The 14,088-nt window shown below is 48.0% G+C and overlaps 1 protein-coding gene across 1 annotated transcript in view; it reads left to right on the top strand.

Annotated features, from left to right (window-relative positions):
• Window positions 1–13,715, top strand: part of RB1 (RB transcriptional corepressor 1) — a 1,127,005-nt gene extending 1,113,290 nt beyond the window's left edge. The window contains exon 27 of the mRNA XM_078657333.1: window positions 12,442–13,715. Coding sequence (XP_078513459.1) covers window positions 12,442–12,515 — 74 coding nt within the window. The 3' untranslated portion in view covers window positions 12,516–13,715. The remainder of the gene's footprint in view (window positions 1–12,441) is intronic.
• Window positions 13,716–14,088: the final 373 nt, after the last annotated feature.

Here is a 14,088-nt window from a genome sequence, read left to right on the forward strand (position 1 = left end):
TGGACAGGTGACTTGGGTGAGGCCAGTGGTCTGGATGATTCTCCTAACCCTGGTTTTGTCTCGCCTCCTACTGTGGCTTCGGAGGCTGGGGCTGCTTATTCAGTGGTGTTGATGAGGGCTGCCAAGGCTTTACGCCTTGAGCTCCCCGTCGCTAAAGTGAGGCCTAACATCCTCACCGAGGTCTTCAAACAGCAGTCATGCCCGCAGGAGCCTCTGCTGCCGTTCAATGAAGCCTTGACAGACGTTCTTTTGGGCACGTGGTCCAGGCCCGCTTCAGGTTCGCCTGTTGATAGGAACGTGGCCAGACGCCACCGTCGGTGTCCGGACGACCCTAAGTTCCTGTCCACCCATCCCACCCCTGAGAGTCTGGTGATCCAGGCCTCAACTTCCCAAACCGCATTCCCGTCGGCCCCGCCTGACCGGGAATCAAAGAGGTACGACCAGTATGGAAAGAAGGTCTTCTCGTCCCTGAGTCTGGGACTGCGGTCTTGCAACACCGCATGCCTCTTGGGCCGCTACACCCACTCTCTGTGGGATACGGTCGCGGAGTGTCTGCCGCAATGCCCGCAGGAGGTACGGGACAAGCTCGGCCAGGCTATGATTGAAGGCCGAGACGCGGCGAGATATTCCATCAGGTGTGGCCTTGATACGACCGACTCGCTGGGCAGAGCGATGTCCACGACGGTGGCGATTCGTCGCCACGCCTGGCTGAGATCCGCCAACTTTTCGACGGATGTCCAAAATACTTTGATGGACATGCCGTTCGATGGCAGTCGCCTGTTTGGCGACAAAGCGGACCACGCGCTTGAGCGCTTCAAGGACTCCAGGGTCACGGCTAAGTCCTTGGGTCTCTCGACCCAGCGCCAGCAAACGGGTTTGTTTTGCTCCTTTCGTGGCCACGGAAGGGGCGGTCCCACACGTGCTGCCAGCCACGCACCGCAGAATACTTCTCAACGCGGTGGCGGCCGTGGATTCCGCCGTGGAGGCGGTCGGGGACAACGGCGAGGTCAGACCACACCTCCCCCCGCAGCATCAGCCTCCAAATCCTCCTAGTCCGAGCTTTCAGGCCCATGTGACGCCAGTGGGTGGCAGGGTTCGCCATCACCACTCCCGCTGGCGCACTATCACATCGGACAGGTGGGTGCTGCAGCTCGTCCGAAGGGGCTACTCCCTCCCCTTCGAGACCGCTCCTCCAGCCATGCCACCGCAGAACCACCGTGTGTCGGGGGACCACTTGACACTTCTGCAGGAGGAAGTTACGGCCCTCTTGGCCAAGGGGGCCATCGAGCGCGTTCCTGGGCCAGAAGTAGGGTGTGGTTGCTATTCCCACTACTTTCTGGTACCCAAGAAGGACAAGGGGGGCCTGCGTCCTATCTTGGATCTACGGAACGTCAACGGCTTCCTCCGGAAGGAGAAGTTCAAGATGTTGACTTTGGCTCAGGTCTTGGCTGCTCTAGACCCGCAAGACTGGATGGTGGCGTTGGACTTGCAGGATGCGTATTTTCACATCCCCGTCCTGCCGGCCCACCGGCGTTACCTGCGGTTCACGGTAGGCCACGAGCACTTTCAGTTTATCGTGCTCCCATTCGGCCTTACCAGCGCCCCACGGGTGTTCACGAAAGTGATGGCGGTGGTCGCAGCTCATCTGCGCCGGTTAGGGGTTTCAGTCTTCCCCTACCTCGACGACTGGTTGTTGAAGGCGGGCTCGCCCCAGACAGTCGTCCACCACCTTCAGATGACGGCAGACCTCCTGCACGAGCTGGGGTTTTCCATCAATGTGCCGAAATCACACCTGTGTCCCTCTCAAAAGCTCCTTTTCATCGGAGCGGTTCTCGACTCGGCGCAGTTTCGGGTTTATCCTCCGGAACGGCGGGTCCGGGATATACAGGCTTTGATTCCCATCTTTCAGCCGTTATCCCGGGTTTCGGTCAGGTTGACGCTGCGGCTGCTGGGGCTGATGGCTTCCTGCATCCTTCTGGTGCATCACGCCCGGTGGCGGATGCGGGCTCTGCAGTGGGACCTGAAGTTTCAGTGGGCCCAGCATCAGGGCAACCTATCCGACCATGTCCTGATCTCGGAGGGCGCTGCGAGACAGTTGCAGTGGTGGCTTACGGACCGCGATTGGGTCAGAGGCAGATCCCTCTCCCTTCCCCAACCGGAGCACGTAGTTGTGACGGACGCGTCCCTCCAGGGCTGGGGAGGCCACTTGGGAGAGGCGGAGATCAGAGGCATCTGGTCTCCGGCGGAGTCCCGGCTCCATATCAACATGTTGGAGCTGCGGGCGATTCGCCTAGCACTGAAGGCATTCCTCCCCTTTGTCAAAGGGAGTGTAGTGCAGGTGTTCACGGACAACACCACCGCCATGTGGTATTGCAACAAGCAGGGCGGAGTGGGGTCGTGGACCCTTTGCCAGGAGGCCCTGCGTCTCTGGCAATGGCTGGAACGTCAGGGCGTGACTCTGACGGTTCAACACCTGGCAGGTTCTCTGAACGCCAGGGCGGACGAACTCAGCCGTCGGTGCTCGGTGGATCACGAATGGCGTCTGAACTCGGACGTGGCGAAAGGCCTCTTTCTGCAATGGGGAGAGCCTTGGTTAGATCTATTCGCCACAGAAGAGAACGCGCAATGTCATCAGTTCTGCGCGTTGGAGTTTCCAAGACGGCACTCGCACGGCGACGCCTTTCGGCGCGAGTGGAGTTGCGGTCTGTTGTACGCCTTTCCGCCTATACCACTTCTGCCCAGAGTGCTGAAGAAGATCAGGCGCGACCGGGCCCAAGTTATCCTTGTGGCTCCGGACTGGGCTCGAAGGTACTGGTATCCCGAGCTACTCAGCATGTCAGTCGGTCCCTCGATCCGCCTGCCCCTTCAGGAGGACCTTCTGTCGCAGCAGCAGGGGACGGTCCTCCACCCGAACCTGTCCAGTCTCCACCTCCATGCGTGGAGATTGAGCGGCGACAGTTGAGGCCATTTGACTTGCCTCCTGAAGTCTGTGATGTGATTCTGGCAGCCAGGCGTCCCTCCACAAAGTCGGTATACGCCTGCCGGTGGAACAGATTTGTGGCATGGTGCACAGCAAAGGCTGTGGATCCCCTTTCTGCCCCTCTCTCCGAGGTTCTCCTCTTTCTTCTCTCTCTTGCCCAGCAGGGCTCTGCTCTGGGCACTATCAAGGGCTACCTTTCTGCCCTTTCCGCCTTCTTGAGGCTACCTGATCAGCCATCTTTGTTCAAGTCCCCTATTGTAACGAGATTCTTGAAGGGCATCACGCACATGTATCCACCTGTTCCGTTCGTGATGCCTCAGTGGGACTTGAACCTGGTTCTGACTTTCTTGATGTGCGCTCCCTTTGAGCCGCTTCATTCCTGTCCTCTCCGTCTCCGGACTTTAAAGACGGCCTTCCTGGTTGCTATCACCTCTGCCAGGAGAGTGAGTGAGCTCCAGGCTCTTTCTGTCAAACCTCCTTTCAGGTCCATTCATCCAGACAAGGTGGTTCTGAGGACTAGACCTTCTTTCCTGCCCAAAGTAGTTTCTGCTTTTCACATCGGGCAGTCCATTACCTTACCCTCCTTCTTCCCGCCTCCGCATCCTTCAAAAGATGAAGAGCGGCTCCATCGTCTGGACCCAAAACGTGCGCTTTCATTTTATATGGATCGCACACGCCAGTTCCGGGTGGATGACCAACTGTTTGTTGGCTACGTGGGTGAGAAGAAGGGAAGGGCGGTACAGAAACGGACCATCTCTCGGTGGGTCGTCCTGTGCATCAAAGCGTGCTACTCTTTGGCTCGGAAGGAGCCTCCTGTTGGGCTGAGAGCCCATTCCACTCGGGCCACGGCGGCTACTACTGCCCTGAACCAGGGAGTCCCTTTGCAGGACATTTGCCAGGCGGCTACGTGGGCCTCGCTGCACACCTTTGCGAGGCACTACTGCCTGGACAGTCAAGTCCGGAGGGATGGCTTCTTTGGCCGTTCGGTCCTCCAGGACTTTCTGGTGTAGGATTGTATTGGTTCGCAGACCCACCACCGGGGTTGGTATTGCTGGGGTATCTATTCTAAGGTAAGGAATCTAATACTAACCTGTTTCTTTCAGATGAACAAGTTACTTACCTTCGGTAACGATATATCTGTGAGAAACAGTAGTTAGTATTAGATTCCTTACCGCCCCACCCATCCTCCCCGTTCTGCGAACTGATACCTAGGGTTAAGGACATCCCTTTCAGGGCCCTAGTTTCTAATGGCACCAGTGTTGGTTCTCACATGGCTCTGCGTGTTCTGGCGCGGAAAAGCTGTGTGCAAAGAACTGACGTCAGCGCGCGGAGGCGGCGTCTATATACTCCAGCGACGTCATCACGGTGCACGACGCCGACGACGGACGCGGAGCCGCAGGGGACGCCTGCAGACGACGCCTACCGACGTGCAGGGGTACTGCTACGCAAAAGTTTCCGGATCCAGACTGACGCCTGGGGTTATTCTAAGGTAAGGAATCTAATACTAACTACTGTTTCTCACAGATATATTGTTACCGAAGGTAAGTAACTTGTTCAACAAGTATGGATATGTCCGTGTGACAGTTGGAATATATAGATGCAGAGAAAATGGGCAACGATACTAATATGTGTCACTCTTTGTTTTTTATGTTGTGTGTTTTGTTTCTCTGGTGATGTCATATATGTCTACAGAATTAGTCGCCGGCGGTGACTGGTGGTGTGTGGAGAAAACACCCCCAGCCCTGATGAAATTGCCGATGATAGCACACAGGCAATGAAACATGTTGGCTTCATAGAATACACAAACGAAGCACAACGGTAGAGTGTTGGTTTTAGCGGGAGTAGAAACCCGGCACAGAATAAAGGTGTACTAATAGCTAGGGATTTCTAACTCCATTTTTAATTAAGCATCACACTGAATAGCGGTGGTGGTGTGCATGGGGGTAGATGCACACGGTTATAGTAGGGACATACACTGTTGAGCTAATCTATTTTCCTTTTTTCCCACTTTCCAGTTTGTTTATTTAAGATGGGAAGGAGCCAATGATGAGAAGTGGAACAAACTGACGAGAACCTGTCAGCAGTTCCCTGGTGGTTGCTCCTGTGAGGCACCTTCCCATCGTCCACACATTTTTCTTGATTTCTTTTTGATCTTGATTTGTATCGACTGGACTTCTCCCTATCTGCATCCACACATGGGGCTGCACAAGCACAACTTGAGTATAGGGACTGTAGACATATAGTGAATGACACGCAGAGATTTTTTATGAGGACATTTTAAAGACAGGCATACCTTGTTGGAAATTCTGTGAGTGGGTGTTAGGTTAAGAATAACCGCACAAACTGTCAACAAGAGATATTATGTATTATGTACACTGGCCTGTAGTAGAGTAGGACCAGGTTTTGTGTAAAAAAAAACTGACTGTTTACCAGCCAGGACAGAAAGTGTGGGTGTTGGAGCCTGTGGTCCCAGCAGCTCTCCAAGACAAGTGGAGTGGACCCCACACTATTGGTGAGCAGAAGGGAGAAGTCACCTATTTGTTGGACCTTAGAAATCCAAGGAGCCCCCACAGGGTGCTTCATGTCAACAGATTGAAACCATATGTTGACCAGGCAGACATGGGCTTGCTCATGGCTACAGATGAGGGACAGGAGGAAGAGAGTGACCCTCTCCCAGACCTGCTTTCTCAGAACCCTGATGGTGGTTCAGTTGATGGTGTAGCCTTGGCGCGCAGCCTCACTGACCAACAGCAACAGGACTGCAGACAAGTTCTACAGTCCTACAGACATATGTTTTCTCTGACTCCAAGTCAGACTACCTGATGCACTCATGAAGTGGACACTGGGGACATTCTGCCTGTTAAAGGTAAGATTTACAGGCAACCTGATCATGTCAGGGACTGTATCAGGACAGAGGTCCAAAGGATGTTGGATTTGGGAGTCATTGAGCCCTTAGAGAGCCCTTGGGCCAGTCCAGTAGTCCTGGTGCCTAAACCTCACACCCAAGATGTTAAGAGAGAGAGGAGGTTTTGCGTGGATTACAGAGGCCTCAATGCTGTCACTAGGACAGATGCCCATCCAATACCCAGGGCAGATGAACTCATTGACAGATTGGCATCTGCCAAGTTTTTGAGTACATTTGACCCCTCAGCTGGCTACTGGCAGATCATACTAGCTGATGATGCAAAGCCAAAGACAGCATTTTCAACCCTAGGTGGACATTGTCAATTTGTGGTAATGCCCTTTGGTCTGAAAAATGCACCTGCCACATTCCAAAGGTTGATGAACCAAGTCCCCTCAGGTCTGGATGACTACTGTGCAGCTTATCTAGACGATATTGCTGTCTTTAGCTCCACTTGGGAAGATTACCCGATTCACCTAAAGAATGTTTTGGAGGCCCTGCAAAAGGCACGCCTAACTATCAAGGCTACCAAGTGCCAGATAGGGCAGAGTCAGGTTGTATACCTGGGCCACCTTGTAGGTGGAGGCCAGTTTCAAGAGCAGAGCAAGATCCAGACCGTAATGGACTGGACTGGACTGCTCCAACCACCCAGACTCAAGTCAGAGCTTTCTTGGGCCTGACTGGGTATTACAGGAAATTTGTCAAGGGTTATGGTTCCATAGTGACACCCCTTAATGACTTAACTTCCAAGAAAATGCCAAAGAAAGTTCAGTGGACTGTCAGCTGTCAAAAGGCATTTGATGACCTGAAGCAGGCCATGTGCACTGCTCCTATTCTGCAAAGTCTAGACTAGTCCAAAGAATTCATTGTTCAAATAGATGCTTCTGAGTTGGGGGTAGGTGCTGCGCTTTCACAACTGAATAAAGATGGTCAAGACCAGCCAGTAGCTTTTATTAGCAGAAGGCTGACCCCTAGAGAGAAACGTTGGTCAGCTATTGAGAGGGAGGCCTTTGCTGTGGTTTGGACCCTGAAGAAGCTGAGGCCATACTTGTTTGGTACTCACTTCAAGATTCAGACCGACCATAAGTCTCTCTTGTGGCTAAATCAGATAAAGGGTGAAAATCCCAAACTGCTTAGGTGGTCCATTTCCCTACAGGGGACTTTACAGTGGAACATAGACCTGGGACTGACCATGCCAATGGAGATGGACTCTCCAGATATTTCCACTTAGAACATGAAGACTCAACTGGTCAAGGTTAGTTTAATGTCCCTCGTTTGGGGGGCGTGGTGCTGTGTAGGAGAGTAGGGTCTGCTTCCTATGGTCACCCCCACTTTTTGCTGTGATGCTCTGTTTTTTCGACTTTAGTGTGGCTGTGGGCCTGCTAATCAGACCCACAGCCCAGCTGTTCTCTCTCTAAATTGATACCATGTACTTTAGGTACATACCAGATTGGGTATTGGGTCACCTCTGTGTACCATAGGTATCCAAGGCATAGGTGCATCCAAGGCCTACCAGGGGCTGCAGCATGTATTATGCCACCCCTGGCTGGCCCCCCCAAACTGACACCACAGGCTGATTACTCAGCTTGGGTATGGTGGTGTAATCACCCCTTTCTTAGATATAGTATACCTATATCTACCTTTACATATAGACACTATGCACCTATAAGTCACTCCTATGGTAGGCCTCGACAATACTGGAGGCAGAGTGCTTGGTTTTATGTGAGAGGGTGCCCTAGCATGAGCTGAGCCCCTCTGCAGCTTTCGGAACCATCTCCTTATAGCTGTTCTATGACATAGCTAAACCATATACTCTTAAGTGCATTATAATCCTCACGGTTAATGCTAACTTTGGTTTGGCTTTATCAAAACATGTCGTGTAAGGTGTCAAACAGTTTGGAATTCTACCCCCTCCAATTCTGGCGGCGGGGGGTAGCATTCCACCCTTCTAGAGGGAAAAGACATGTAAGTTACTGCTTTACCCGGTTAAAGTTAAGCAGAACCTCAGCATCACAAAATGGATGCTGCTGCCACAGACACGAGTCTGACCTCCTATTGCTGGGGGAAATTCAGGCAGAGGAGGCCTGGACAATGGGGTTCCTGTCCAGGGAGACAGGGGTTTTGTGTATTGGGGCAGGGAGGGCTGCATTCAGTGAATGCATCTAGACACTGCCTGGGGCACACAAGGTGCTCCAGCATTGCCCGGTTCAAACCAGATGCTGGGGCACTCTAGCCCCAGCTCTGGCACGAAACTGGACAAAGGGAAAGGGGTTTAACCACCCCCTTCTCAGGTCCACCCATAGGAGGGACCTAGTCAGGTAATCCAGCTCCCTTCCTTTGTATAAGTATAGGATCTGTGTCCCCAGGACTTTAGATTATCCTGGACGAATCTTTGAAAGACATATCTTGGACCTTCGACATTCCATTCTGACTGGAAGACGGAAGACATCTCCCTTGTGGTCAAGGAATGACCACCCTGTGCAAACAGACACCAACAGCAACTTCGCCGGTCTGCAGTTTCAAGGCTCCCGTCTGAACCCGAAGACTCTGCGACTCGAGAACTGGACTTCCAGACTTCTCCGACCCCGATCCATATCCACAGCAAAGCTGAGATCCGTGGCGGACACGAGAGACATGGGACCAGACATCTTGGACATCCTGCATTTTGCTACCTGCATTCGTTTCCTGAAGCCTCAGTAAGTTGTGCATTGGGGTACGAGAAGCGCCAGCCCCAAGCACCATTTGCACCGAAGCCCAGGCCCCCACACTCCGCGAGTGTCCCGTGGGCCCCGCCTTTGCATTTGTGCTTGACGCGTCTTCCCGGTTCCTTGCCCTTTGGCTAGTGAGCCCCCTAAAGAAGCCATCTTGAATTTACTTTGCTTTCCTGTTTGCTCCAGCTTCCCTGAATAGGAGAAGCGTCACAGACCGTGCTGGTCTGCAACAGAGACAATCTCGACATCCTGCGTGGGTTGCCAAGGCTTGTTGGGTCCAATCCGGATACCGACACCGCAGTCATCTAATTCCATCGTGGGACAGCTCGAATCCAGTGCCTGGTCATCATCGATGCCTCCTGGACCTCGTGGCTGAAGAGACAAACTCACCTTCTTCACCTTCAAGCACCCGACATCGCCTGGTTCCTTCCTGGTACCTTCCTGGTCACTGGCTAGTGACCCAGACTCTGTCCCCTCTGCTTTCAGGTTCTTCACATCACCGATCCACCCTTGGATCCACCCGGACACTTTTCCTCTGGTCGCCTGCAGCACTTCTTTGCAGCTCTCCATAGAAAACGACGACGAAACCCGACACGAAAAGACACCTATGCACCCGGCTTTCCTGGGTGAGGTAACACGAGTACTCCGGTGCTCCCGTGGGTCTTGACTCTCGAAGTGTCCTAGTTTAAAAGGGATCCATCCTAGTCCATCCGGAAGTGTCCTTAAATTGTAACTTTGTAACTTTTACGATCTCCATAGAAAGTCAATGGGAACCCGCGCATGTGTTTAGACACTGTACGCGGCTTCTGTGAGTCTCATACTTCCTAACCTTTGGTTGTTTAGAGTAGCCCCAGCGATTCTACAGGCCCTAGGCCTGTTTTCTAATTCTCTCGTGGTACTTATACCACTTTCTTAGTAAATGGTTAGTGAGGCCCCTAGGGCATAACATATACTGTGCAACTTATAATATATTAACTGTGTGACTTGTATTGTATTTTTACCTCTGACCTCATGAAGAGTGCAGAGGGGTTGTGTTTAGATTAAATACATATATATTTGATATATACCTTGTGTGGTGTCCTTTCATTTGGTATTCAAGGGATTATATATGGTAAAACAATTTGCTTAACTCGCCTACTGAAGTCTTAGCCTGAAGACTGCTGGTTCATGCTACCACTAGGATAGCTTTCTATAAGGTTGACTTTACAACCACCATCAATAAGGGTCGATTAGACTGGTGCAAGGTGCCCACTAGAACTAGTGGACATCATATGCCAGGCTAACTTCTCCCATAATATATATACTGGTTGCACCCACTGCTGCTAAAACCAGGCCCACCAGTAGTATTAGGTTTCCCTAAAACACCTAGGTGTATTGGAAGGCCTTCAGGAAGTACATAACTGTGTTTTATCAAGCACAACTCTTCTCAGACTAACTGGGACTAACCAATCTGGTAGTGCCATACAGAGACGCTTCAGAAATTATGCAATTGACGCAATCTATCAATCCAGCTAGTAGTAGATTCATTTGATGCAATGTAATAGCTTTGTAAGCCTGACATTGAGTCCACTAGCATAGTCAAACCATGACAGCACTCTGCCTGCTGCAGATTAAGCCAGACAGTAACCCAAAAAAATAAATATTTATCACAATATTCGTATGATGTTGAAGGAGATTTTCGTCAAATTTTTTACCTGACTTTGGAAGGTAGTGTCCACAATCACACATGGGTTCTTACTCCTATCGATATGGTAAGTGGAGGATCAGTCTTCTTAGACCAGAACACAATGGGTTCATGGGTTTTCGGTAGTCCACGAGTGAGGATTTCGGTTTTTGAGGGGCTTATATAGCACTCAAGTATGTCTCGGTCTTATGTTTTTCCAGTTTTCAAATAAATTGGATATCATCAGCATAGTTGTAACAGGTGGGATTAACGGTGTTTGAAACCTTAGGAAGTAGGGGAAAGGTATACATTAAAAAAAACAAGGGCGGTAGTTGAGCATTCTGGAGGCCTACCTGTTTTTTAGGAATGGTGCTGAAGGGAATGGAATTACATTCATGATTTGCATTCTGTCAGTGAGGTGAGGTAAATGTAATCCATTTTCAGGCTGTGCTCCAAATTAGTATGTCACAGTCTTTGAATTTGACGTTGGCGGCCCATATTGTCCAAATGCTGCATAGTTTTAGTTAAAGGCGTACAAAGACTGTACTGCAGTCTATAATGTTCTTGAGGTCATCGTTTATTACAATTAGTGTTTATTACGTACCTCTTCCAGGTTGAAAACGTGTTTGTGTGTCAGAGAGGACTTTGTTTTGCTCAAGGAAACCCATGATGTTTCTAAATTCTGAAATTATTTTGGCGAGTTATTTGGTTGATAGGTAGCATGTGAAATGTATGCAGTAAGGAAACTTATTGGCCTTTTTAAGTGGCCCTTATTAGTGCTTTGAAAATTCGACATTGTTGTGGTACCTAGTTGTTAGCTCTCGCCTACAGACAGGTTTAACTGTTTGCCACAGACATGTTATTTCAAAACATATATACCTAGAGTGTTGTTTTGGTCAGCCCTCTGCTCATTATTGAATGGCTTTGTTTTCAATTGCAGGTCTCTGCTCTTGATTTGATGGCTTTCTTCCCTTTTATCGTCCCTCAAGGGCTAGTTGTGGGTACGACTGGGACTGTAGTATTCTTGGGAAATAATGTTGTGGCATCAATCTCTCTGGCTGACACCTGGGAACTCTAGGGCCCCTTCTAAAAGCATAATTGCTTGGAGTTTGATGCTGTCACTCCAAAGTAAGAGAGCGATTTCTCAAATTTGTTTTGTGTTGGGTTTCTGAAATCTCCCTTCTTTGGGAAGATACACATTTTCTTTTTAATATGTTTTTATTGATCTTTTAATGAGAAATAGTAAATACAGAATAGAAACAGCATATCCAACTGAAGATCAGTATCATCAAAACTGCATGATTCCTCAACAGTCATGTGAAATTTGTTATCCGTTCTGGATTTTGCATAAGGGTTAGGAACTCCAACTGCAGGGGTGTGTTGAATGTGGGTGGCAAGTAGATAGGTGGCAGATGTGTGCCATCTTTATATAATGACCTTTTAGAAGGTGTGCTGGGGGCCACCAGAGGGAGAGAGCTAAGCCCAGAGAGGCAGGCAAGGCGGTTGGGCGAAGGCCCAACGGGTCTGTCGCGGATAAAGTGGCTACAGGAACTAGACCAATGATGGTCCCAATCGAAAGGAAAATACTACTTGGTAATTTAGTCACGAGGTATGGATTTCAAAACCGATCCAAGAAAGTCACAATTATTTAGCTGCACTTATTTGTGGTAAGTATATGCAGATTCATAAGTGACTCACCAATTCTTTGGAAGGCGTTGAGGTTCCGTGAGAAATGTGAATGACAAATACAAACTGAAACTGCTGTCTAATTGCAGCGTATTCATCTTGATATTAATTTGAGCTTTTGAAGCAGGCAAGCTCTTTTAATAAGCGGTATCACTGTGCAAGTTTTTAAAAAAACGCAAAAAATCAAGATTGGGAACTTAGTGTTTCATGTTGCTAGAAGTCGAGAGGTTTTGAATCTGAAAGGGATGTCCATGATGAAGACCGATTGCATCAGGTTAGTAACTTTTTGATCTGCATACAGTTGCCTAATTTACAATATTTTCAGCAAATATATATCCAAGCTTGTTTTTTTTTTAATAACATCTTAAGAACGGTATATTTAAAATGGTTTGTCAGATTTGTGTATTGATTCAGGCTTTTCTTTAACAAATGCACCCTAAATGTTACCTCATTCAAATATTTGATTGTGTAAAACAGAACTCTACTCTTTTATCAATAGCATCTACACGAACAAGAATGCAAAAGCAAAAACAAGATGAGGAAATGGATACCACGCTCAAGGAGGAGAAGTGATGGTTCCCTGTGGATCCGAATCTGCACAATGATTTTCAGCATCTAAATATTTGCCGTTTTTTAATTAGTCCGTTTTCCTGCTACTCCACCCCTTTTTTATTACTGCAAATAGGCTTATGAATCATTTTAGATTTGTTTTATTTGTCCGGCATCTAAAAATGTTATGCTTACGATACTTGCCTGTACACAAAAGATGTGCCATTGCATTTTATTAATTTATATTTTAATGGATTTTATATTGGAATACTTTGCAGAAACATTGAAGCCTTCTTAATGCCAATTGCTTATGTTTATAATGGACTGCTCTGTCTTGAATGTACAGAAAATGAACATCAGATAGAATGATGGATACTTCTGAAGAAGCCATACTACTGAAACTGCTCCCTTATTTCGGGATTGTGAAACAGGCGCTCATGGTTTGCATCAGTTGTGTGAATCCAGATTTTAGTCAATACTTAGACACACTGGTCAGTTATAAAGAAACATATCACAAGTATTTTTATCGGTTCAGACTTACAGAACAATGCCAAGATTGCTTTATCAGTAAACCACACACATATTTTTATTCAGTTGGCGCTTTAAGGCCATTTAGTAGCATACTTGACAGATTCACTTAGCCGAGCAAACCTTTTTATTGTGAACCTGTATTAGCAGAATCATGACAACCTCAGGCAGCAATAACGACCCCTTTGTATACTTCTCGAAAAATGTGCACAAGTTTCATTTTTTTATGGCTGGCGCAATTAGTTGATATGATTGTAAATTTGGTCCCATTAGTACCATTTATTTTTGTCCCATACTATTGATAAAATTAAAATAAGTTAATATTTTCTACAGTATTTCTTTTTTCTTTAGTATTCAACTTGATCGTTGGTGTTTACTCAAAGTAACCTTTATTGGAAAGAGTGTTGCTTAAATAATACTTCAGTCACAAGTTTGATGAGCGACATGTAAAATCTACACTGTATTGGGCAGTTTGTTTTCTTTGAAAAAGAAAATGTAAAGAAAAGCATGTTTATCAACTGTGAAATTAGATTATACTCTCCTGGGTGAGTAACTTATTAAGATTATGTTAAGTTAAAAAAGGGACTGTTTAAAGTAGCAAAGATGTTTAATCTCGGTACCATTTTATTTTGCTTTTATTTTACGTGTGCACTGTGCTGAATCTGCAAGTAAAACATGAGTTCTGTCAAGTTTCAACTGTTGTCCGTTTCTTTTCTTTTATATGACAGACAGTGACTTAAACAAAAGTATATTAGTTGTCATTTTGGTGATTGATTTGCGTTTTACAGTTCGAGCTTGCTGTCTAGAAAACTTGTTAGTGAGGTGAGAAGGTGCAACTCGGAGAGCTCATGTTCCTGCTCATAGTTAGGCTCAGTAGAATATAGTAGCCACCTTAAGAGGTTTTGTTTAACTAGCTAGTGACCAGTTTAAATCCTGCTGGTCTGCTTAGCCTTCCATCCTTGGAGTGTAGTTAAAGTGAACACCGTAGAATTCAGTAGCACTACACGTTATCAGCACCATGACAAATTGTCAGCAGTGAACATGTGCTTTACAGAATAGATGGTTGCTA

This window comes from Lissotriton helveticus, chromosome 8 (assembly GCF_964261635.1).
Source record: "Lissotriton helveticus chromosome 8, aLisHel1.1, whole genome shotgun sequence".
Classification (NCBI taxonomy): domain Eukaryota; kingdom Metazoa; phylum Chordata; class Amphibia; order Caudata; family Salamandridae; genus Lissotriton; species Lissotriton helveticus.